The following is a 26,541-nucleotide window of genomic DNA, read 5'->3' as shown; positions in this document are numbered from 1 at the left end:
CAAATTATTTCTTTTTTCAAGTTTGCATGAAGACTACAGGTTTGGTCCAAACAATTCTGGAGCTGGAAGAAGAAATAGATCAGGAAAAAAGCTGAAAATTCAATCTGACTGTAAGCATTTTTAAAGCTTGAGCATCTGAAGGCAAATTCTGTGAATAAAAGTGACAAGCATGCAGGCATGCTGTTTTTCATGTCTTGTAGTCTCCATATTTCCAAGATTGTGGTTCATTTCAGAAGAGATCTAACTAAATGTTAATAGGCAGTGAGCAGGAGAAAAAAATGATGTCATTCACAAATGGGAAAGTGACAATAGCCTGTAAACAAGAAGAGAGTGAGAGAGTGCATGGTTTATACCTTGCAGGGATTTGTGTTTTCCCTTGCAGCCAAGAGAGCTAATTAAAACCTCATGTCTAGAAAAAGACATCGTGCCACTTAGGTCAAACACATGGCTTTGATATAGTGGGATATTTTACATGGAAAAATCCCCTTTCATGCTTTTAATCCTAGGATTACAAGCACGTATCGACCATCTTGTGAATAGCATCTGAGATAGCACTATTTCCTTGAAATCTATTGTAAATTCTGGCTTTTCAAAAGAATCTTAACTATAGTATTCACACACTCATGTTTTTGTTTTTATCTACATGAATGTAACTGTAGAAAAGCTGGTAGCACTGCAGATTCTTAGGCTTGCCCAGCAGTTTTCCTTGTAAGACTGTTTAGCAGCTTGTAAATTTGCCAAATATTAACAACATAAACTAACATTTTCCTCAGGGGAAAAAAAGAATGAAACATCAATTTCTTGGCTTTTCATTATCTATTTTACTATGTGGTGCCTACACAAGAAGGCACAGCAAAATGGTTGAGACATTAACTCATTGTTTTGGTCCAGTTAGAAATCCTGTGTAACTCATTTTCCTGTTACCTATTCATTGTAGAGTAAAACCTCAATGCTGTCTTTTTAAAGATATATTTTAGTCTTTAGTGTTAAAAAAATTCTAGCCTGAAAAGGACCTGCAGATCACTGCAGAGATTTAATCAGCTAAATGGCTGAGAACACAGGTGTATTCCAACTCAGAGACATCACTCCTAGAGAATGTCCCCCTCCTCTGCAGTTCAAGATCAGACCTGCTGTGGTCTCTCAGGTCGATGAAGTGGGAGAAGGAGGAGAGGAAAACTGAATGAAGGACAAAGGGCAAGAGACTGAGATATGGAAACAGGAGACAACAGACTGGAAAATGGCAAGCAAAGAGTAAGGAGAAAGGGAGAAAGTGAGACTGGAAGGGAAGGTGAAATAGAAAAATAATACAGGAGAAAATTACAGCTCTGGGACTGAGAATCAGTGATGGAGGGAAATGTGAGAAAGGGGAAGAGAAATTCCTGTGGAAGAAAAGAGATGAGAATATTGTGACAGGCTGGCCACACACACCTGGACAGAATGTTTTGGAAATGCTAAGAAAAAAGAAGGAGTTAAGAGAGAGGTGCTGATCTGGAAAAAGCTGAGGAGAAAGATCCTAAAATAGAGACAAGAAGCTAGTGTAAAATAGAAAGGCAGACTGGTGGAGCAGCAAAGACAGGAGCTCAGACAGAAACGTTGCATAGGTTGAGGAGAAATGAAAGACAGCCAAGCAACACAGCAGGAAAGGAATGGAAAGTTGAATGGTGAATCAGTAGCAAGATGCTGAATGGAAGGGAAAAAAGAGACACAGCAAGTGCAGAACAGACCAGATCACACCTGAATTAGATAAGCAAAAAAGGACTTGTAGCAGACAGTCCCCACCAGAACCTGGAGACTGATGATTTGCAAGTCTTGTTGTTCTCTGTCAGCAGATATGTGTGCAACCCACCCTCAAAAACTCCAATGAGAGTTCCATGCTTCCAAACCTTACATTTCCTCAGGATGCTCAAGTGCTAGACATTATTGTGCTGGAAACCCATGCTTGTAGGAATCTGACGGTTTGTGTTAGGATTTCAAGATTTTGTTTTCAGTTTGTTTATGGTTTTTAAAGATTAAAACATGCATCTAAAGCATCTGCCTTAAATTCTGTTGCAATATGATGCAGCCAAGTATTAGAAAAGGCCAGAACTAAAATAAACTCTGCAATCTTCATTTATGTGCAGTGACACAGCCCTTCCTTTTATAAGACAGTGGTGATCTCATCTGAGCTAATGGACATCTGAGCTAATCATCCAACCTCCTCTTATAGTCAGTAAAGACAAAATGTCCTTCTGGGACAGGATACACACAAGACATGAATGTCTGAACAAAAGGTCATTAAGGTCAAAGGAATACATTAATACACAATGTTAAATCTGACAAATTCACACATTATTTTTTCAGTGTGTTTCCTAATGGCTTCGAAAACTTTTCGAAGCTATCTGCTCAAACTTCTGCTATCCAATTCATGGATCATTTGGAATCATTTTCTGAAAACCCAATCTCAAGGCTTCACATCCAGTTCCCTAGCACCAGGGGCTTTTGCTGGCAAACTGTAGCTCAGTTTCCTGATGCAGCAGCAAAATTCCCTTCACCTTATATCAGACATCCATCAGTTCAAAGAAAGAGCCATAGCTCTTGTGCAGGGATAGGGAGAGGGAAATGTATTATCATATGGTGGTATACTGGATTGTGATGCATACATACAAAATTGTATAGGCAGTGTAAATCTGACATGTTCTTAATTGTGCCTTCACTTTTCTGCAATGGCACATGTGTTGTCACCATCTATGAATAAAAGAATAACACAAAAAAAAAACCTCAACGGAGATTTGTAAATTCTTCTCTAAAACAAACTTGGTGTTAAATTGAACAGCTGAATAAAAGTAGTTTTCATTCTCATCTGTGTTTCTGCTAACCAAAAGCTGCCTCATTTCATGAAATGTGTGTCAGAAAGATAGATTCCCTTGTTAATAGAGAGCAGAATTCTCCACCACGGTGAATGGTTGCTTCCTGGATACTGTATTTGACAAACAGAATATAAAAGTGTTTGCTTCAGTGGAAGTGTTGCAACAAAGGCAAGCCTTATGTCTGATACTGCAAAGCTGATTAAATATTATATCAATGAGGAAGTGCTGCAACACTGAGAGTGAATTGATGGATGTCTGTTCTTCATTTCTCCCTCAGTAAGCACTGCAGAGTTTAATCCCCCAAAATCATTTTTGTATGTTGGGATGAAATGATTGTAAAGCCTGGAAGATGCAAGCCCTTCACTTTCTAGTTACAGCAGCCTAGGACACCTCTTCTTACTTCAGCAAGCCGGTCCACTCCGCTTGCAGTTCGTGCGAGCGTCACGAGATCTTCTTGCATCTTATCCACCCATGCTTTTATCCTGCAGAAAACAGAAAACAGAGGCATCCAGTCAGATCACTGACAAATGGAAATGGCATACAAGCATATAGCACAGAAAAAGAGAAAAAATAAAAGGGATAAAGTTCAATACAAAACATAAAAGACTTCTTTTTGAGGTTTTTCTTCTACTTAGCCTTGTTGACCTGAATCTGTTCATACAGCTGTCTGCGGTGGCCACCATGCTATGCCACCTCTAAACCCAAGAGTGCCATCATACCTCTGTAGCCAAGCTGCAGCAAAGATCCCCACAACAGAGCTGGCACACTACCTACCAGAAAACCTGCCTGCCCTGCAGCTCACTACCAGAAACGCCTCTCCTGAGTGCCCCAAGGTCCTTCTCCCAACAGACAGTGCAGAGAAAAACAGCAGCTGGAAGCAGGCTTACAAACCACACTAGATTTTCTGGCCTGTAGCCTCTCTTCAAGGAAGCAACAGCAGGACAGGCAGCAGTGGCCACGAGCTGTTTTGGAAAGGCACGCTTGCTCCTGGCTGCTGTCACCAGGGAACAAGTGATTTGCTAATGTGCCTGCTCTGCTCCCTGTGCCCAGTAAACCTGACTCTCTGGAAAAGCATTGGATCCAACACAGTTTTGGTGCCATGCCACGTTCTGTAGCAGGAAAGGAGCCACGGTGAAACTCTGTTCCAGTAAGATCCATGTTCAGAAGGTTGTCTTGCTTGCCTAGCCAGAAATTTTCACGTCCAACTCAACTCTCAAATTATCTCTGCCATTATGCCAACTTTTTGCTCTGAAACCTATAACAGATAAATACATTTATCTCAGCCATTTCCCAGCCTTAATCTCACACCCCAGGGATGACAGATTAATTAATTAATAAAGACAGAAAAAAGAAGATTCCATTTTTGCTTCAAAATCGAAAATTTGGAAGACTAAGAAAGATGATGGAGGGCTGACTTTACTTCTTTTTTCCATGGCTTTAATGAATACATTTTCTGCTAATCCACAACCAATATCTTCAAAGAGTACCATCTCTATTATGGTCGCAAGTTGATTATTTTTATTCAAGGACCTTTCCTCATGCTTCCTTCACACATGAAAAATCATATTTGCATTGACTGTAGCAATTAATTCCACTGTTGGTGTGTACTGCTCCCAAACCTTCCCTTCTATACTTTGCTTTCCAAAAATTGAAATAAAATAAATTAATTTCCTGGTTCAAGTCTCCATAAAGCTCTATATTATATAAACATTTAGTTCTGTGTAGAAATCAGTTTCTTTAAAACTATGGTGCATTGTTTACCATAGCTTTAAGGCAATCATCTGCATCTGTGCGAAGTGTATTGACTCAAAAGCACAAGTACAAGCACAAACAAGAAAATGTTATCATTTTCCATTTTTGAATGGTTTCCGTTTTGCTGAGTGGAAGAATGAAGCAAATGAAAGGTGAAAAAGTGAAACCCATTACCCAAAAGTGTTTTCAAAGGCATAAAATAAATAATTGAACACCCTGAGATTTTTTTATGATCCATTTCAGTTATAAAAATTGTGGGTGTTATTTCTAACAGGAGTCGATAGAAAAAATCTGGGAGGATTGATTTTTAAATTGACTTTTTCCATTTCCTACTGCTTTATATTTTTTACTAGAGATATTCCTCTCTGTCTTGAAACAAAACTGGAATGGTGAAGACACATATTAGTTAACTAATTTGTTAGTTAACCAGTTAGTTAGTTAGCTAGTTAATTACTTAAATTTGAAATTTTGGAAGAAGCTACACTTAAAATCAGTAATTACTTACTATTACTTGTAAATGAAATATGTACCATATTTTCTCTTTAACATGAAAAAATATTGATTTTTCAATAAATACTTCTTAATATATTGTCTAGAACTCCTGCCTCCACAAAATTAGCCCACACCTTGCCTTTTGAAATTAATCACCAGGACTAGTTTTTGTTTTATTTTGTGTTTGAGCTAGGCTTCTGCTTTAATGTCAATGGGAAAAGGCACATCCAGAGCTGACTCACTCTCTCCTCAGCCAGGTGAGCTGAACCTATCTTCTAAATATCTTCTAGTGGAGCTGTGGTCAACTTTGATTCCTAGTCCAAGTTCTCCAGCTTGACTTTTAGTCAGGTAAGGGTAGAGAGTATCAGCCTGTAAACTGAATAGGAGGAAGTACATCTTCCTAACTTAATGGCAATCTCCCTCCCCAGCTGTAATTTTAATGTAATTTATGAGGTTTCTTCCAATATATTCACTATATATTTACCTTGAGATGATTTTCTTGCATATTGGAGTTAGTCTGTTAGACCTTCTGTAGTGAAAACTGTCCTTTTTTATTTTTTTTTTATTTTTGCTTGTACAAAATTTTTATTTTTGCTGTACATCAGGGTGCAACATTATCACAGAATTACGGAACCATAGAATGGGCTGGAAGGGACCTTTAAAGGTCATCCAGTCCAATCCCCTGCAATGAGCAAGGACATCTTCAACCAGATCAAATTGTTCAGATGACAAAAAGCAATAACATCAGAAGTGTTGAGCTAGATTACTGTCAAAAGAAGAAATGATAAAATCACATGCTGTGACTTTGAGGAAGCTCAATATAATTCCTCTTGCTTTCCCACAAGAATTTGAATATGATTAGTAGTATTTATAAAGTCTAATGTCAGGATTTCTGCATCTCGATTTCCTACCTTGCTACCAGACAAAAGTGTACATTTGAGACATTTCATGCTCCACACAGGCTTTTTCTCAGAAATGCACATACTCACATTCTATAACTTTCACCAAAAAAATTGCACAGAGCATATAAAATGCAATGTTTTTTGTTTTTCATTTCCATTGAAAGACTCGTATTATCTCATTGTGGTTTTGGGTTTTTTTTAAGTGTGTCTTTAAAACAAAACAAATAAGGGCCTTTAGGCACTAAAAAGCTTGTCTGGTGCTCCTTTTAACTGAAGCCTGCAGTGCAATATCTGTCTGACAGCTGTTCATGGTCAGAGTTTATTTAACAATTGGAAAGCTGTCACAGCAAAGGGGAGTCCCCATGACTTAAAGAAGCAGCAGCAATTTTTTTTTTTTTCCTGCAAAGGGCAGCAACAGAAAGCCTGTACAAAAGGCTGGTTTGTTCCTATCATTATTAGTTTGGCACAAACATTGCAATGGGTGTATCACCTATTGTAAGGTGATTATGTTCTGCAGGACAATTGACAGTAACCCCTTACTCCCACACAAAAGTTGCCCCTGTATGAAGCAGTGACAAGACAAAAGGAGTGTTCACATGCCTTCCCACAGCAACTTCCAAGTGATATAAATGATGGAGGGAGCTGTCTGATTAAAGATAGACAGACACGAGTCATTTACTGGGGGATTAGAAGGTACCTACCTGCTCCTGTCACCTGGGCTGTGATCAGATTGATGATAAAGTAGCCAAAACACTAAAGAGCCATCCATCCACATTACATGATCAGCCAACTTAGTGAAACAGCTATTCTGACAGCACACAAAGATTTTGTTTTCTTCCTTTTCTTATTGTATTTTTTCTCTTTTTTTTTTTAAAGCAGGACAATTCTATTTGCTAAAGTCAAAGGATTTTCACAGGTACACCCCAAGCCACACTCCAGGCAGAACTAAATATAGCACATGCTAGACTGAAAAAAAAAAAATCTTTCTTTTAATTTCATTAAAACCTATTTAAAACCTATTTTTATATTAAACCTGTACTTGCAGAACACAGCACTGCTCAATTACAAGGGTAAAAGAAACCAAGATGTCTCGATGCAAAGTAACCTGGCTATAACCTTTTTTTTCCTCTACTGAAACTGATGCAGTATTTTTCTGCTGACTTCAAGGAAGGTAGATTCATGTAATGATATGCCGTATCTTTCTAGACCACTCACACTAATTTAAGGTCCATTAGCTGACTTCTGCTTGGATAATATATTATAATCTAAAGAGGCAAGGTTAAACCTTAACTCTGACAATCTAAGTCACGTGGTATGTTGGCGATCCACATCCAGTCCTCTACAGTTAAGGTTACATTCAGCTCAAGCTCCTTTATAGCTCTTTTATATAAAAATAGCAACAATTGAAGTAATGAAAGCTGTCAGTAGTGAGAGGAAGAAGTGTTTTCAAAATAGGTCAATATTTCTCTGATTATCAGAAAGGAAAAAAAATACTTAACACACTGCTGCTGGTTCAATTGTAAAGTGATGTTCAGAAAATGAAGATAAATGAGACTAGTTTCGGGAACTGAGAGAGAAAGCCTTGATATATTTTTTCAGCCTAACCCCACTTTATTTTCTTGTTCAAAAAAAGCCTTCACTTTCAGATTTAGATGTTTTTAAGAAGATTTGCTGTTAGTGAAGGAGGGAGAAAAGGCCACGAAATTATCATAGCAGCAGGCTTCACAGACATTCTTTTTCTTAGGCAACACCAAAGGGCAAATAGAAATTCTTATAGTAAGTAATAGAAGGCATGTGAATGGAAGTTACAATCGAATTACTAAGATTCTACCCAGAAATTACCCATGTTCTGCATTTACACCTTTACACCTCTCACTACACAACTAATGATTTTAAATAGCACTAATTTTTTTTCATGATCTTAGCTGACAGCACTTATCTTTCAGGTATGGAGACAAATGGATAGATTTACAGACAACTAGACTTTTGAAGGAGAAATAAAGGAAACTTCTGTAAAATACTGAAGAAATACTCATAATGTACCAAAATTACACTGATTCTAAAACAGAATGAAAGGGGCTAGATATGAATAAACTGATGCAAAGATTACTAAAATCCCATTGTTATCACATTAACCTCTTGAATGTCCACTGTCTCCATAGCCAGAAAATGAATAAAAGAGGGTTATATATTTTATATGTGACAATAAACACAAGAAGGTATATAATTTATATGTGACAATAAACACAAGAAGGCGAAATAGTCCATCTAAGGTTTTGTGAATTTTCCAGATCTTACCACAGTGTGTGTAACAGTCCAGTTAGATTCCACAGAGGGGATTCAGTTTCATCATCCAAAGACAGGCTCACATCATTCTAAGACTTCTATGGTTATGAACACCTCGGGGTGACATACAGTCCTCCAATACTCCTTTTTCTGTTGTTTGAAAATTTGCTAATGCACTATTTGAAGGAACTTATAACTATAAAGTAAAAGTACTATACATAGTAAATAACAGTTTGAAATTAACGTAAGGATTCAGAAATTTAAGTGAAAAGAGGTGTCTTCTGCAAGTGTGAAAGACCCTCCTTTTATTCCAATGCAATAGTGATACAGGAATATATATCAGGTGCTAACTATTTTTTAAAAATATATCACACAATTTTGTATAAATATTTGGAAGAATGTGTAATAAAAGCAAAGCAAAGATTAGTGAATGACATTTGGGTGTACTTAGCGAGGAAAATATAGAAGCTATGTGATCTCTGGGCATAAAAATGGATGCACAAAATCTTCTGCATCTTCTGCTCCACAGGAAAATATATTTCCTTTGTTGGCAAGAAGAAATATTAGTTTCTTTGCCCTCTTTGACCGTCTTATCCTCCCAAATGTGACAAGCTGCTGGCCATGCAAGGACCTCCCAAAGATAAGACAGTCCCAGTGATCAAGGCCAGATGGCCCCTTTTATTCTTTCCTGATTTCAAAGTGTAAAACCCTTGCTTGGAATAGTTATCTTACATTTCTCAAATGGAAACATTTGGGAAGCAAGACATAATTTCTCTGTCCTATCTGTTATTCTGTAGACAGAAAATGTCAAAGTAGACAGAAATCTCTTCAGGATACATTTGGTTCTTAGTAGCAGACATTCTAATGTTCAGATCTGGGGGTTTTAAGCTTTTAATTTATGTGGTTAGGGCATCCAGTCACAGAAGGTATAACATTTTTTGTATGTTTTTTTCCCCAAACACTCCTTCTCCATATGAACATAGTTCATCTCCATCATGGTCTTCACAGAACCAGTTCTCAGGAGCATTCACAAATGACTGTTCTTTCAAGGACTCCCCCTGTCCCACAGATAAATTGGGAACAAGGAATCCAGAGATGCAGCATTGGTACAGACAGAAGGAGAAGGAATGGCCCTTTGACTGGGCCAGCAGCTCAGGATCCTTAAGTTCCACCACTGACTTCCACGCAAAAGACAGTGGCAAGTCAATTGCTCAGGACACACGAACGGCAGATCCTTTTCTGTGCACTTCTCTTTGAGAAAATACTGCTTTGAGAAGAATACTGAGTCCCAGTGTCAGGTTTCAAGATGGAAATGGTCAACTGTGAGTGGCACCATGAGCTGCTTAGCTTTTGCCCCATTGCCCATAGAAGCAGAAACCTTTCTCCATTCTCAGCCAGGACTTCTAGGCCAAACTAACTTCTTCACCCGAATATCTCTTTCGGAGCACAGCCTGAATGGCTGTTTTGCTCTCACCTTCCAGAAAAACCTTGCCAAAATACCTCCATCAGAAGGCTTCACAGATGGATCTGGGAAGAGCCCCCTCTGACCCAGAGGTTGGACGCACTGACTGCTGCTCATTCTCACTGAAATAACCTCTCCTCATATTTCAGCTCTTCATCTGCACATCTTCACTTTACATTTTAACAGGTGTGTAGCAGATTCTTCAAAGCAGCCAGATGTTAAGCAGAAGTGATGAAGTAATTCCTTCAATATGGGGTCCACTTTCAAGAGCATGGTCCTATTATTTTACAACTTTTTTCGGTATGAGCCAAGTGCCTAAGAGGTGTTTAACTACACGTTCATAATTATAGTTTCTGCTTCACAAATATTTCCCTTTACTTTGCCAAAAGTGTTCTTTAGCAGTCTAAAGCTTCCTAGAAAATAACATGAAAAATATCCTCTCATGGAAATTACAGTTGCACAAAATATCATTTAATAATTTAGGATCAATCTTTATTGCAAGCCTGACAGAGTCAGCTGCAAAATTGCTATAAGCTGTGAAAATGACTCCTTAAAAATGATTATGTTTTAATTATCAGAAATTATACTGCTAAAACAGTTCAACAGAGAAGACATAACAAATTTTCATCTCAAATGACTGCTAGTAGAGCTCAGATATGTTTCATTAAAGGCTTTTACAACAAGATATACATGTAGTACCATTTATTGTTTACCACTGAGGAAGCAGGCAAACTTTCCAAATCTAGTTACCATTTTTGTGACTGAGAAATATAAATTCAGAATGAAGACTCCCTAATTTGTTTCTAATCTGTACCAGATTAAAAGCAGGCATTTAATTGTAAATTGAAATGGTCTAACATATGGCCAAGGACATAGATCTCACAGAGGAAAGACATCGCTGGAGGGACCTGGATGTACTTGCACCCACCAGAGATCCCTAAAAGAGCAGGTAATATGCCTCTCATCACCTCTTTGCTTCAGCTCTGATAACTGGTAATTAAAGAGTATCCACTGCAACTGGACACTCTTTAATGCAATCTGGTCTCAGTAAAATTTCCCCAGTAAAAACACAGATATTCCACTAAAATTATACATGCAATGTGGTAAGAAGGAGACTGAAATTGAATCTCACATACATCACTGCAGTTATTCCAGTACTTCAACAATGGAATCTGGATCAGGAGCAAGTTCTTATGCAAATTAAGATGTAAATGCTGCTATTTTTGATGGTTCTGTATTATATGGAAAATCTGTTAATAGCATAATGCCTTTGGAGAATAAAAAGGCATGTCTTAAAAAATGATTGAAAAATAAATCTCAGTTGTAATGGAATTTTACAAAGTGCTTAACAGCACAATTTTGCTAAGACATTTCAGGCAAACAATTACTTTATCAGTAGTGTTTAACATATCACACTCATACTTTAATCATAATTTATATTGAAATTACTTCTTCCCCACACTAATAAGCATTACATTTTAACACTAGTAAAAAAAAAAAAAAAAAAAAAGGATATTAAAATATGATACACTGGATACCAGTAAAGAAAAGATTAAAGGAATAAACCTGAGATTCATACAAACCAGGAACATATTCATAATCACATATGTGCACTGATTTGACTGCATGAGTATTTCATCTAAGCCACCCAATTTATGCCCAGACCGCTTCAGAATCTTGTTTTCACTCATATTTAATGCAGAAGCTGCACTTATGTACTGGACTTGTCTGTTCTTCATACTGAATAAATTGTACAGGCCACCACAATAAGACACATACATTTATCTCCTTAAAGCCTGCAGTTAGTTTGATCTGCTGTTTTGGTTTAAGTTATACTTACAGAAATGTCAAGATAAGCCTTGAGAGAAATGACCCTGTGTTCACCTCATTATGTCATCACCTACACTTCTGAGGAGCTGAACAGCAAAGATTCTCCTGAGTTTAGCAACAGATGGATGCAGTCTTCAATCAGTGTTTCTCACTGACCTTCAGGGAATTGAGGTATAAATCCACACCCTTATTTAAAATCAAGTTTGTTTGTTTGTTTGTTTTTAAATTTTGGGGGGGAGGTTTAGTGGGAAAAAATAGTATTAAAGTACTTTGCCTCTCTTAGAATATATTAGGCAAGTGCAACTAAGGCAATGACAACATCATCAGGGAGCTGAGTTACTCATTTCTCTATTTTTATCTGATAGTTTGATGTAGGCTTTGGCTGCAGCAGCAGAAGTCCAACACCCAGGACTGACACTGGCACCAGCAAAACCCTGAAGTACCCAGACTGTGCTCTGTTGCAGCAAGGTACAGGAGCAGGTGAGTAATTTCCCCTATGCAAGTCACACTAACCACAGAATTGAAGTACACAGCACAACTGGGAGGCTGCTCTCAGATCCTGGACATCAAGTCTATTATTCTGCGTTTGCCACTTGCCTAAATGTAAAAGCTAAAAGTAAAAAATAAGAAATGTTTAAAAACAAGCAGGTGTTTATGTGCTCTGAAAAATAGGCCATGATTGTATATGGAGAATCTTCCTTATAAGTTTATATGAAATTGTTAAAATTATCTAAAAGATAAATTATTTATAACAACTATTTAATATGAAATTCATACTGAGAATATTCTATGATCATTTAAGCACCAAAAAAAAAAAAAAAGAAATAAAGGTTGGTAAAAGGGGTTTTTTTACACAACTATGAGCTGTTTGGTAGCAAGCTTCACATTTTATAACCTCTTTTCAAATGCATTTTTCTCTGGTGCTGATCCCCCTTGTTTAATAATGTCAAGGCTTCATAAATAAAACATCTATTACATCAGATATCAGAATGTCACCTTCTGATAAACCTATGTAGTCTAAGATAAAAATCCCACCTGACTCCAAATATACACCATCAATGTACAGCTACTCTTCTTCTAATTTATTATATTATTTTAAATTAAATGCTTCAAATTTTTTATTGTACAGTGTACTCCAAAGCATATAACTTGAAAGCTGTGCATCCAAATTAATCAGCTGAAAAAACATTTCCAAATATTTCCTTTGCAAATATATTCTTTCTTTCAAAGCCTGACTGCCAATGTGCAAAGTTGTCACCACCCTAATGTGCCACTCCTGTGGCATGTGCAGTAATAGCATTTAGAGTAATAAGGAAACTTCTTTTTTTGGAAAGACCTGAACTGACTCCATATTCTGAAAGATACACACAATCTGCATTCAGTGCTGCCATTTAAAATAAAAATATCATGCCAGAAGATGCAGAGCAGAGATTATTGCACAGGCAAAAGAATGACATAGAATATTAAGTTCCTACAGAAATTAACATCAAAATTAGCATAGCCACACTGTCTTTAAATTCTTTCCATTTCGTAAAGTCATGCTGAATTACACGGAGTTTTTGCTAAAGGCGCAGCTGGCGCATCGTTGTTCCTGGGATGCACATGCATATTAATGGCTGTGCGAAAAGGATAATAGTATACGAGAAATAAGCAATGCATTCCTTTCCTCCTGGTTCAAGAGATTGTCAGTGTGTTTCCCCCTCACACACACTGCAGTTTTCTGTCTTGAAAACATAAGGTCAGGACTCCTGATCACAGGAGCAGGACAATGCCTGCACAGGCTGGTGCAGAAGAACCTTAGATGAATTAAACCCATGGCTGTTTCTCCAGGGTGTTAGAGAGAGCAGCTGTGAATAAGAAGTGCTAGCATACTGTAAACTACCAGAAAATTTCAATGCAATTACCCAGTAAAGAACCAGCAGAAACCAAAACCATATTGCAATCTTCTGCTTTAGAAAATTAACCTTTAGAAATGGCTGGTGTCAGGTGTTGCAGGCCAGTTCAGTCATAAACAACTGTGCAGGTCTTATATTTCTGTTGTAATCCTCCATTTGCAATTTACAGCACTTTTCTTAAATCTGAAGAAACTGGAGATTGAAGGATAGTGTTTAATGTCATTGTCTGAGTGACACAAAAGCCTTGGCTTCATTATTTTTCTTTTAAAGAACTCTTATAGATTACTTAAATAAACCCTAGAAAAATAAGAGTTCACGTTCATGATGTTCGAGTTTCACTTTTGAAAGGCTGTTTGAAGAGACTGCAAGTGTTTGATTCAGAAAGCTCAGGCACAGAAATGGTTTCCAACTGTGCACATGGGGCCAAAGGGCTGTAAGGGTCACTTCACAGAAAAGCTGAACAAGAATGACACTAAATGTAATTCAGCTCTAAAACAATTCCTTCTCAAAGCAGCTTCGCTCTCCTTTCTCAGGCAGGGGTAAATGCTTGAAGGTCAGAAGGCCACAGCGCTTGTCAGTGCATTCAATGCACATTTAAAAGACAGGCTATTAAGGAAAGGTCTCTGACATTTACTTGGGAGACAACCCTCCCCTCTTCCAGTTGTCCCCTTCCCCATTTTCAACACATTCTCTAATTAAACATCAATACAATGCAATATAATTGATGTAGCAGTCATTACTGGGAATTGCCCATTCTCCTATCAAATCAGAGTGTACAGAAAAGGCCGTGTTTGAAATGGGTGAACTTAATTGCCCAATGGTCCCCAAGAGGGTTGTACAAACAGATCAAGACATCACACACACACAACTGATCTCGGCTGTGACACAAGCTTTTTGTCACTCCCTCATCCATCTTTGCTTACTAGGGATAATGGTGGCTGGATTCGACAGTGGACAATTTAATAAATAAGAACATTGGATGTGTTTCAAATGAAGCATCCCAGAATGCAGGATTTAGTGACATTTTGATTAAAGGTCCATACATAACAAAGGCTTTTCATGAGGCAGCTGCTTAAAAGACAATCTATTTGAGCAAAACCAGAGCAGAGTAGCTGGTATCCCTTGGCAATTTACTGTGAAACATTTGTTTGCTTCACAACGATCTGGTTCACAATCATTGTGTTTGCACGGTTGGTTGATTAAATCAGTATCTCTAGCAGTCATTACACAGAGCAAAGGAAAAAAAGTCAACTGCTAAAATAATGTCATTTTGTATTACGCAAAACAGACATGTCAGGAAGGTGCTTTTCTTTTTCTTTTCCAGCGCCTTGTTCTCTGTTTCAAATTCCCAGTAAAAAGCACTGGAGTTTTAAGTTTTCAGAGTCATAGACAATATTTCATTAAGAAAAGTGTTAATCCAGAACAGTGTTGTTAGCTGTTCTGAAGGAAGTGAACTACCAATCAATTACAGATTCACTGATACTGATCTAGGAAAGTACTGAATTCATTTTAAAAAAGGGAGGGAGGGAGGGAGGGAGGGAGGGAGGGAGGGAAGGAAGGAAGGAAGGAAGGAAGGAAGGAAGGAAGGAAGGAAGGAAGGAAGGAAGGAAGGAAGGAAGGAAGGAAGGAAGGAAGGAAGGAAGGAAGGAAGGAAGGAAGGAAGGAAGGAAGGGAAGGAAGGAAGGAAGGAAGGAAGGAAGGAAGGAAGGAAGGAAGGAAGGAAGGAAGGAAGGAAGGAAGGAAGGAAGGAAGGAAGGAAGGAAGGAAGGAAGGAAGGAAGGAAGGAAGGAAGGAAGGAAGGAAGGAAGGAAGGAAGGAAGGAAGGAAGGAAGGAAGGAAGGAAGGAAGGAAGGAAGGAAGGAAGGAAGGAAGGGTGATATAAGGGTTTACAAATAGAAACGACAGTAATTTGGATGTGATAATGCAAAGAACACAAGCCTCTACCACAGGCTGCCTCTGCCATGCTGCAATCTGCACTGTGACAAGTAAAGAGATGCCTTGGTTGTAACCTGGGTTATCAGAAGTAGCTGCAGAATATTTAAAAGACACAGATAGGAAGTATTCAGGCAACAGAAAATAAGAAAATAAGAAACAGCTTGACAAGCAGGGAAAATATGAACTCTGGGGTGTCATGCTGCATTTATTTAGGCTTGGCTGGGTGTTGGTAAGTAGAAGGGAATAATAGATGGCAGGGACAGAAAGTAGGAATGCAGGAAATGAAGGGACAGCTCTTATATTACAAAAGCACAAACTAAAAGATTGAATTGCCTAATTTAGATAGACCTCTGTAAATGAGTACATTTCAACTTTTGAAAATTTTATTTATAAAATGCTACCCCAGGCAGTTTCCAAATTGCTTAGCGCAAAAGCTGTCGATAGCATTAGAGGAAGATGAAGGAATCTTTTAAGCTAGGTGCAGTTTCTGCATTTCTCTTCATTGTCAGGACTGTAATACAATTTTGCTGTGACAACATACAAGATTCCAAGGATACACTGAATGCCTCAAGAGCTCTGAATATGTAACATTCTCCAGATGGGAGGGAAGGCAAAAACTTTCATACAACTGTGTTCACCATGAAGATAGCTCTGAAACAGCAGAGCCATCCATATCTTTGCCAGACACTCATTCACAGTGTCACAATCTGTACCTTCTACATAAGCATATTTCTCATGCTTTTCTTTTAACTTTTCTCTGTATCTGACATGTTAGGCTAGCATTTTGTATATCAAAGTTCTTTCTTACCTCTTCCATTACCTGCATGTTGAAATAAAATTCACAGCACAGTAAGGTGTGTGCCACTCGCTTATTTCAAAATACTCTCTCACACACAAATATTTTTCATAAATTTGTAGTAGCTGAACACCTTACACAACCTGTGTAACTCAAATAAAACTGCCTCCAACCAAGCACTAACCCAATTAGATGAATTTTGTCAAGGATTCTCGTTAAGATTGCACAGAAATCTTCAATCAGGCCTGAGATTCAAGGGCTTTGATCTGTATTTATATGACATGTAATGTTCAGAATATTTTTTATTTTACCTTGACTTTTACTGGGTTGAGAGAGCTGATAACAGCCCTTTAAGTATTAGCCCAGCTTCAGGAGGTACTAAAGGCAACCAATCTCAATGATTTCAATGAGTAAAAGTTAAGCAGCAGTAACAGGCAGGTGCTTTGTGCAGACAAGATATGTTAATCTGGCAAGAACTAAAAGTGGTTTGTTTGACTGATACACCTTTAGTTCTCTGTTACATGATCATAGATAGAGGCTGTATCTGTACTGTAACTTTACACAGTGCTTAGTGCTATGGAGCATAGATGACATCTCTGAATGTTTTCCTAGTACAAGCCTGAGATATTTTTCAGTGTCTGAGGAATCTGTGTACCCAACCTCCATTACATTAATAACAATTGAAGGGACATTTGTGTCTACTTTAGATTCTTGCTGCAGGTTTTCTGAATTTCCTATTTTGAAGTTTCTGCCTCTTGCCATTGTGTGGGAAGGTCGAGTGCCTGAAATGGGCTTCTGAGCTGTGCCTCAGGATTGTATCATGGGGTACATAGCACAGTGGCTTTCACAGAAGTCTAAATCCTCATAGTTTTTTTTGCACAGAAACCCCATTCCTACACTAAATTGTCAATCTGCCTCTCTCAACAGAATCCCCCTCTCAAATTCAAGTGAGAGTTTGAGAATGGGCCAGCCTGCCACGTCCACAACCACCCCATCTGTGTGGCTACAGGAGAAGGGGAACAGAGACATCTGATCAGCTTCCATTTGTGGAATTAGCACATCCTTTCTGTGTACTAGCAATCATGATTGCAGAAGACTATCCTGAAAGCATTCTGAGATCAGCTGATGTTTAAAAGGCCCTTAGCACAAAACAAAGCAGCACAATCTAAATTTTATCAATTTATTCCCCTTTCTAAGCATGTTGCTGAAACATAACCTCTTTTCATTTAGAACAGAGTGCTGTGCTACGTGGGATCTGTTGCTTGCAGTACAACTGATGATACTTTAGATAAGAAGGATGAGATAGCTTTCAGTCTTACAAAGGTAACAGACCACTTTAATGAAAGTTTAGAATTTGTGTTTAATATTTCATCAACTTAATACTTTGATTTATGTAGGCTACTGTATGTCCTCAAAGGGAAAGAGGACAGTACTTTCACAGAAGAGCATTTGGGGAGAAAAATGTTGACATTTCTAGTCAAGTTAAACTCCTAATTATGTATAAATCTTTTATAGTTCTCCTGTTTCTCTGAATAAATTACTTTCACATTGCAACAACAAAATGAGACATTTATAAACCATGGTTTATGATAAAAACTTATCATAAAACACCAGCTTCTCATCATTTCCAATACAAAAACAGCACTAGAGTCAGACACCTAGAGAAGTATTACTGCACACACAATACAGGTCTATTATCCTGTTCTTTAACACTGTAGAAATCCTTTCTTGAGACAGTTAATAGCAGCTCTTGATAAAATAAATGGAGACAAAACATGAAAAGGCCAAAGAACAGAGTAACAGACTTCAGTCAAAAAGTAATGAAATTCTTAGAGATAGTGTCATATTCAGGTACCAGCCCCCTAAATAGTGTTAACTGAGAAGAAAGGTCCATGTATACAAACTTTAATGTCACAATACAAAGCGTTTCTACATACACACTCTCTTTTTATAGTGTACAACAATGAGATATTGAAAACGTGCTGTAAAAGTATCTGATGGCTATCAGCTTTCCTTTGCAAACAAGATATTGGCAGCTCAGTTACCATACCCTTGCCAATGCTAGATACAAAAAAAAAAAATCAAGTAGCATGTTCTGGACTAGCAAACTGTGAAACCTGAATCACTGTTATAAAGAGATTGCAGTATTCTCTCTTCTGATGGGATACCCTGAAGTTGTCTCTTGCTCCCCCTAAAATGATTTAACATTTAGCAAATGCACATTTACGCCTTTGACTCATGACTTTTGTCATGCCCTTTCAAATGCCAGTCCAAAAAGCATGTCAGCACAAGAAGTCACATCATCATTCACACAGTCCAGTGGCAGTGGTCTCAAGGAGGGAAAGTGGGCAGATTGACTTTGTTCCCACAAGAAAAAAGTAAATGACCTATGAAATGTGAAGTTGACCTTTTATTTGTTATCACTCATCTGGACAAGTGAAAGGGACCTCCCTCTTTGTTATGCTTATTGGCCTTTTGTCAACACTACAAGCTCCAAATAGGTATTTCCTGAAAGGCTAAACAAATTACAACTAACCTGCCAAATCATAAAGGAAATCATGGCACAACCATGAAAAGAATCACCATCCTGGTCATGAATCCACTAGACTGTTGGGCAAATAAGTGGGAGCAGAAATATCTTAGTTCAAACCTCTAAACTCTCCAGTCCCCTGATATTCTGAGCAAAGCAGCAAGCAAAACCATTCAGAGTGGTTGTATCTCTCCATATCCACTCAAATCAGCACTCAGTTGATGCAGTAAAAGAGTTATCTTAGGCTGCATTATTTTGCAGTACTTTTACTCCGGTATGAGTTGACTGGGTTTAAAAACTTCCACCCCAAGTGTGACATGGTAATACCAAAAAGCCAAGTCCTACTATTCCACTTGAAAAAACTCACATTAACCAACAAAGTATTTGAAATTTCAAAAGAAAAGCCAACAAATAGCTTTGTGTGGGGCTATATTTAAATTTTAAGCCATTATTTCTTTCTAAAGCTATTTGATTATGGATTAAATAAGATGGTCCCAGCTCCTTTCCAAGCTTGCCTCTCCCACAACACAGAACAACTCAGAGGCAAACAGTTCTCTGATTTCCCCATGCCATCTTCAGGCACTCCAGGCCACAGGATTTCATGGAGTGGTCCCAACTAATTCTTCCAGAGCTGTGTCTATTCACACCTCCTTTAGGGAAATACCACTCCTTACACAGTCAGAAAATTTAACACTTGAGATCTCCTATAAGGCTTTTATATTCATGGCACCATGCCAGAAAGCATAAAACTTGGAGAAGTACTGAGGTTAGTTGTCTTGTAGCTTAATATGAATAACCCAAACTACTGCTCTATTTTACACAAAATTATGAAGTTCCTCATGCACTGGCTCATGGCCTCTTCCAATAGTTCTCAGCTTCTATCATATGGATAGCGCTGAGTTCATTGGTTTAGCCTAATGCTAAACACATTCCCAAGGTCCAACAACTAGCAAAAAGCATGAGTTTCATTTGTGCTGTGTGCTGTTATATTCCTACTGGTTTGTCTCTTGGTCCACACATCTTCTGCTAAAGGTGGTTTGTGCTACAGATGGTTTGTGTGGACATCTATTAATCCTTTGCTGGTCATTCCTACGACTGTGCACAGTCTACTCAATGGTTTAACTGCTTCATCAGCCATAAACTCAAGCCCCCACTACCTAGGAGACACACATGGTACACTTTGTATTTTTAAGGCTCACATAACATGGTCTTAGCCTTAAGCAAAGAAAAAATGGATGATATGACAGGTTCCTTTCAGCCAAATTCTATTGATCCAGTAAAAATCTTACTGCAAATAATTCCACCGTTTAAGGGCTTAAATTAGAGGATTCTTTCACTGCACTCACTGAAGCCTAACTAAAGAGAGAGAAAATGAATTATCAGTAGGCATTTCAGTAAGTTCTTCTTATTTTTTTAAAAAATAATTTTGAAAATGATGATGTGAACTTACACATGTGCTCTGGGCAAAACACAACCATTTTCATTTTCCCTAAAAATTCTTTAAACAAAGTGAAAGAAGGAAGATTAAAAAAACCCCAAAACCTCAAATCTGATATCAGAGAAAGACAAAAATGTTGTTGAATGCAAACATTTAGTTTCTCTGTTGTCTGTACCTTTTTTTTTCCTTTCAGGAAATAGCTCTGTTTCCAAAAGATGGAAAGCTACAAAATACTTTCACCGACTGTCCACTTTTATTGGCTACCTACTGCCTTCACAATCATGATTGCTTCCATGGCTCTACATAATCAATTTCTTTAAGCAAAAAGCCACTCTAACTAATGATGCACATTAAAATTGCATCACTAAATAAGGAAGCACCCCAAGGAAAATCACAGCACATACTCAAATTGTTCAACATAGTCTTTGAGTGTTAGAAGTAAACAACCAGAATTCCTTGCAACAGAATGAACACTCTACTGCACAAAGTAAAGGCATTTATAATATGGAGCTTGACATGCTGGAAGCAGCAAAACAACAGTAATTGCAGCTTCTGTTTGCAATTCTTTTGGGGAATTTGATGAGCTCCTGTTTCAATACTGTTCAATACTGTGTGCTTTAAGATAAATTATAGTGATGGATATTTGCTCTCAAGCATTCATGTAGGACAGTGGCCACTGGATTGATATAAGAATTCAGCAGACAGTGCTCATTACAAAACCATAAAATAGCTCTTACAGCAGTTTTACAAAGGTTTTTTTAAATGATTATATGTAGAAAAGTAATAAAATATTTCTAACTTTCAGTAGCAAAAAGAAACTACATGAGAAATGTTAGTATTTTCAAAGTAGTTTTAAACAAATCTCTGAGTTCTTTAAATGGCTGCGTATGTCTGTATATGCATCTGTATATACACACACAACTTTACATATAAACACAACTTTACAGAGAGGTCTTTTGCAATGATTCATGAATATATCAAAAGGATTAATTCCCCAAACATTTTAGCAGTAACAGAAGAATGTAATATTTACACATCTCAAATTCACAGTTACTATGGAAATTGTTTAGAAATAAATATGGATAGTAGTTAATGGATATAGTTCCACTATTTTTCACTCTCTGTTTTAATAGAAGAGTTTTTCTCTACTCTCATAAAAAGTACTTAGCAACCTCATGTCTTTATTACTTTTTAATGTGTGTCAAACCACTGCTGTAAATAAACACACATGAATTTCTATGGGAGGAGGGAAGGAGTTTTAGAGAGACATACCTTTCAACAGGTCACTCTATCAAGAGAATAAGATCTGAAATTTTTGTATTAGACTATTAAAAATCCATTTTAGAATTTCCCTGTCCTTAACTTAGTCCTTAATCCTGTGAAATTTTCTGTATAAGAAGCCTCATGTATCTGCACGGAAACCACAAAAGGCAATAAGAAAAAATAACCTGCACCTTCCCACATGGAACTCAATCAGACCAAATCTACAATTAACAGAGCAAACAAGAGACAGTGGCAGCATCAGCTTTCCCTGCACTAGCTAATAAAAACAGCCAAATTTCTACACTGCAGTGCACGTATCTACTCATCATCCCGTCCTGTTCATCCCATACACGAGTTCCACTCCAGGCATTAGAAATCCAGTGTAAAGAGCTCCATGGCAAGCACTAGAGATCTGCAGTGCAGACTGGTGAATGGATTTTTGCTGCTGTTTCAGCCTGCATTTCCTCATGCAGATACAGATTATTCTCATAAGCAAAAGAGTCATCTAGGGGCAAAGTTTGAGCTGTGATAAACCAGCTTAACAAAGAAAAGGGAAGAGTTCTTACAGGCTTCAAAAGAATTAGCTTTGCAAAGGTGTTAAAGCACGCATAAAATTACCTATAAAAATATTGTCAAGAAAATCTCTAACACACCTTTATAAAATTTGTATCTATGTAAGAGATCAGAGCAGTGCTCCAAAAAGCCACAATAAGTTGCATTTGTATTACAGCTCATAAAGCTTTGCCAGATAGGAAAGAACCTAAAAACTTGATTTATTACTATTTTTTTATTTGTCTCCTGAAAAGAACAAGGATATTCCATAGCCAGAAGAGTCCTTTAAATCAATGCAGGGATTTTAAGCATTATCATTATCTTCCACATCTAGTACTGAGGAGAACCCATCGCTGATTTTCATGTGGAGAACTTAAAAGGATGAGGAACCTAAATCTCCACGTCAGCAAAGTACTGATAAAAAGACTGACATCTTTCAAGATTTTCAAATTAAGAAAATGAAGCAGATAAGGTGTGCCACAGGAAGGTTGACTACTTATATGAGGACCCAAGTATTACACAGGGTTTGAAGATAAACCACAGAAATCAATGAGAGATGAGCTGGGAGAAGGAGGCTTGGAGGAACCTGGCACACAGTGGCAGTAAAAAGCAGCTTGCTGACTTGGACAGATATTATTCTGGGGTTCTACAACATGCTACAGCAGCAAAGACTGAATTTTATTGGAAATAATTATTCCTTCTGCAACAACATGTGGGAAGCCATAAACCATGCTATCTGACAACAAAACCAGGGAGTACAAAGACCATCTCTGTAGCAACAAGTCATCACTAAGTGTGAATCTTTTGGGAAATTCTGCTTCCAGCTGGCTGGAGAAGAGCCATTTCCACCCCAAAACGTGTGTCAGCCCTGCCTGATGGCCAGGCTGTCCCAACCTGCCTCCCCACAAGCCAGCCCAGCACGGCTGCTGCCTGGGCTCTGCACACTGGCTGCCAGGGAGCTCACTGATCCAGCAAAGTGAGCTTGTGTTTGCCCACACACACAGTCACAGCCTAAGGAACACCTCAGTCATATGCAAAACTCTCCTGTTTCTGTCAGCTTTTCCTTTTCACAGCTCAGGGGCAAAAGCAGAAGTGCCATGTGTCATGTGACACACAATCCCTGCTGCCAGACCCTGTCCTTACAGGGATACCCGAACTGTTTTAGCAATACAATTGTCTCACATCATTCCACCCTCTCAGCAGAGGACTTTGGACACCTATCAAAACAAAAAGAATCAAACAAATATCAGTAATAATGCAGGTGTTAAGCAGTTAGGAAAAAAAAAATTAAAACCACACAAAACTTAATGCTTGCAAAGGGTTAGATCAGAGTTTGGCCTGCAGGCTCACAGCTTTGTTAATTATTACAAACATTATCAACCTTGAGAAGTGATGTCTGGGCTTACTGAGGATATTTTATCCATTCTTTATGTTAAATAGAAACCCAGTAAGTTGTTTTTTGTTGGTTTTTTTGTTGGTTTTTTTGTTGGTTTTTTTTTTTTTTTTTCTTGGTGAGTATAATAGAGTTCAAAGTGAGAAAAAAAAGAAAAAAAAAAAAGAAAAAAGAAAAAGAGAGGAAAAAAAACCCGAAAAAACCTCTCCTGCCAGAAATCTGCACTTCAAGCAAGATAACTACTCTGCTAACAAATTAGTCCACTGGAACCTCACCATATGTTGCTTGCACAGTACCTGTTGATATTTAGGCTTCGGGCAGCCACAGAGAGATTTAGAGAATCCTGATGCTGCAGCAGAGGTGTAAAACTTTTATTAAATACTATATTTAAGAAGATGACCTTCAAGCAAATTGCCTGGCACATATGCTCACCCTCATGCAGTGTGGTGAAGTGTCTTGGCAAGCCAGAGGCCCGAGACTGAAATACTACTGAGTGCAGAATAAAGCTTCAAAAGCAATACATGATTTTTTTTCTGTCTTTCTAGAACCTGTGCCAATGTTTTACCTGTCACAGGAGAATAAGTGTGAACATCACCTCTATCTATTTAATTGCATCTTTCTGGCATCAATTCCAAAGGGCCTGTAGTTCAACCAGCTCAGAAACCAGCAGCTCCTTTATCAGTGAAGACATGACATTGCGACTCTCTAATATTGGTCCTGTCAATATCCCATAAACTGTGGCCTGAGGAACCATTTCTAGTAGAAAAGTGACATTTAGATCACAGTGCTGTTAACTCCTTAGTCTATTTATTGAGAGAATCATGCCCTCCAGGTCTAGCGCCATCCATTCTGGTATGGCACTGTCAGGGTCAGTAAAGACCTCCCAGGAACCTCTGCTGCTGGGTGGAACCAGCAGGGATTTAGCACAAGGACTAACAGGGTTGTGGTTCCCAGGGAGAACATAACTCCATGTCATATGAAATATCCAAATCTTCCATCCTCATCCCATTCAGAACAGCAATGTGCTCTCTATTCATATAGGCCATCTCTCTCTACATCTCTACCTTCAAACAGTATTTTTTCTAAAAGTGATAAATCAGGTTTGCTAGGAAAAATTTCACAAAAATTCATTAGCACACTATTAAAAACATGCAATATCTGGACATCAGTTTCATGAAAGCCTTTGCACAGAGACATTTCTGACAGTTATTTAGATTTAAAAATTTATTCTAAGTCCTTCATTTACAAATAATCTTTATTAAATAAAGACAATGAAGAATTATGAAAAATAGAATGTCTTAGCTATAAACAATATTTTTTTAAAAAATCTGATATGTTTTTAAATCTTAAAATTTCTTTTCAAAGTTTGTGTTTATTCATTTCCAGCCTCATTGGTTTTCTGCCTGTCCCAGTTGTGGTCTACTATATGCAATGTAAAGCAAAACATATCAATCTAAAGAGCAGTCTAATATTTTTCAAAAGTTTAATTAAAAAAATTATCTTACCCTATTTATTATTTTCAAACAAGTATCAATTAACCTTCAAGTGTCAGCTTGGACTGCCAATTTTCATTTAGTTGGGGCTTTTTTTCACTAAGGAAGGAAAAACTGAAAATTGAATTGGGAGGGATAGCTGAAGATAAAGAAATTCTTACCACAATTCTTTTGACAACAAAGTAATTATTTTCAACTTACTATTACACAGCAGTTTAACACCCATTCCAGTTGATACAAAAGATACCAATTTCATAATTTGTCAGAAAATAAAAGACAAGTTGCTTCTGTTTATTTTTGTCCATGAATGCTCAACAAGACACAGAACTTAAACAGTTTTTTGTGCAGAAAAGTTTTTGTCTTTACTGTGAAGACCCAGTAATTTCTAATTCCCAGGATTAACTTTTGTTTCTTACAGCGTCAAACACATAAAGCTTTGTGTCTTACACATTTAATGCTTGTCTTGTATAAAGCCCTGTGATCAAAGTCAAGACACATTTACAAGTTAGATCCTTCTGATTCTGAGGACACTGCAAACTTGTATCATCATTCTGAAAAGGACATATATAAGCAGCTTCTGTAAGACTCAGTGGCAGATAAAAGAAAACCTGCTAATAAAATAGAGGCAGAAATAAAAAAAAAAGAAGGGATAAGTAGGGGCATTGTGGTACTCAGGCTCCAACAGCCAGAAGAACAATCAGGACAGATTATTGGCCTCTTCTCTTTCAGTCTCTTCAACACAAGACTGGCTTGAAAAACTGATCTTATTTAGAGAGGTTGAATGAAAATAAAATGCCTACTCCATGTGGGTAATCACTGCTCTCTTCACCCTTTGAGTCTGAATCTTTACTGAATTATGTCCTTCAACTGGTCAGGAAATTCTCTAATGAAAAGTAGCCCCAGAGCTGGAGGAGGGGTTATGTGCTTACTATAGAAATTCCTGTGCAAGGTGTCACATGAACCAGAAAGTGAAATCAGGCAGCCACACTAATCTGTGCTCCAGGTCACCGTGCTACCTGCTGCAAGGCTGGAAAGCCTACTGGTACAAGTGTTTTAAAATCTTTATGATTTTTCTAGAAAAGGAGAAAATTCAGGCAATATGATTATGAACTTCACCATCACACCATAAGTACATCAGATTGAATTTCATTTCATCCTCCAAGAAAATTATTAAAGGGTCATTGTGATGGTAGTACAGACTCTGTTATGAAACACCTGCAACACAAATCTCTAACTGCAACTGGCTCTTGAACTCACATGGCCCAAGGAGAAAATTATCATCTGCCAGCTGATTATGTTACTTTTGCTATCATTACTGATGTTTTGTGACAAAGTCACACTCACGGGCCCTGAGCCACACTGCTGCTCCCTGCCTGCAGTTCTGTCATCTTTGTGGCACCAGAGCACCCTGTTTCACAGCACCCACAGATGGCCAAGAACTATTTTGATCTTGCAGATGGAGGAAAAGTAAAATAAAATATTGCAATAATAACAATGATGATGGTTGAAGGAATTTATTTTGCATAATACGTAGGTCTTCAGAAATTACTCTTGCCAGTGGTTGTCTATTCCACTCTGTATTCTCACTTATGATCTTAAACCTTTTTGTAAATATATTTCTCCTCCCTCCCTGCTCCTTAGTTTAAGAATATAATTTTACTACTTTTTTCTGGGAA

The 26,541-nt window shown here is 37.8% G+C and overlaps 1 protein-coding gene across 10 annotated transcripts in view; it reads right to left on the bottom strand.

Annotated features, from left to right (window-relative positions):
- CACNA2D1 (calcium voltage-gated channel auxiliary subunit alpha2delta 1) overlaps positions 1-26,541 on the bottom strand; it is a 361,055-nt gene that overhangs the window by 306,962 nt on the left and 27,552 nt on the right. For all 10 annotated transcript variants that reach the window (XR_005258952.1, XM_038153955.1, XM_038153956.1 and 7 more), the window contains exon 2: positions 3,247-3,328. Coding sequence is in view for 9 of the 10 variants with exons in the window: in XM_038153955.1 (XP_038009883.1) it covers positions 3,247-3,328 (82 nt within the window). In the remaining variant the exon portion in view is untranslated. The remainder of the gene's footprint in view (positions 1-3,246; positions 3,329-26,541) is intronic.

The sequence above is a fragment of the Motacilla alba genome, chromosome 1A (genome assembly GCF_015832195.1).
Source record: "Motacilla alba alba isolate MOTALB_02 chromosome 1A, Motacilla_alba_V1.0_pri, whole genome shotgun sequence".
NCBI classification, from domain to species: domain Eukaryota; kingdom Metazoa; phylum Chordata; class Aves; order Passeriformes; family Motacillidae; genus Motacilla; species Motacilla alba.
Note: the sequence above shows the minus strand (reverse complement) of the source record. Positions and strands in the feature narration are given on the sequence as shown.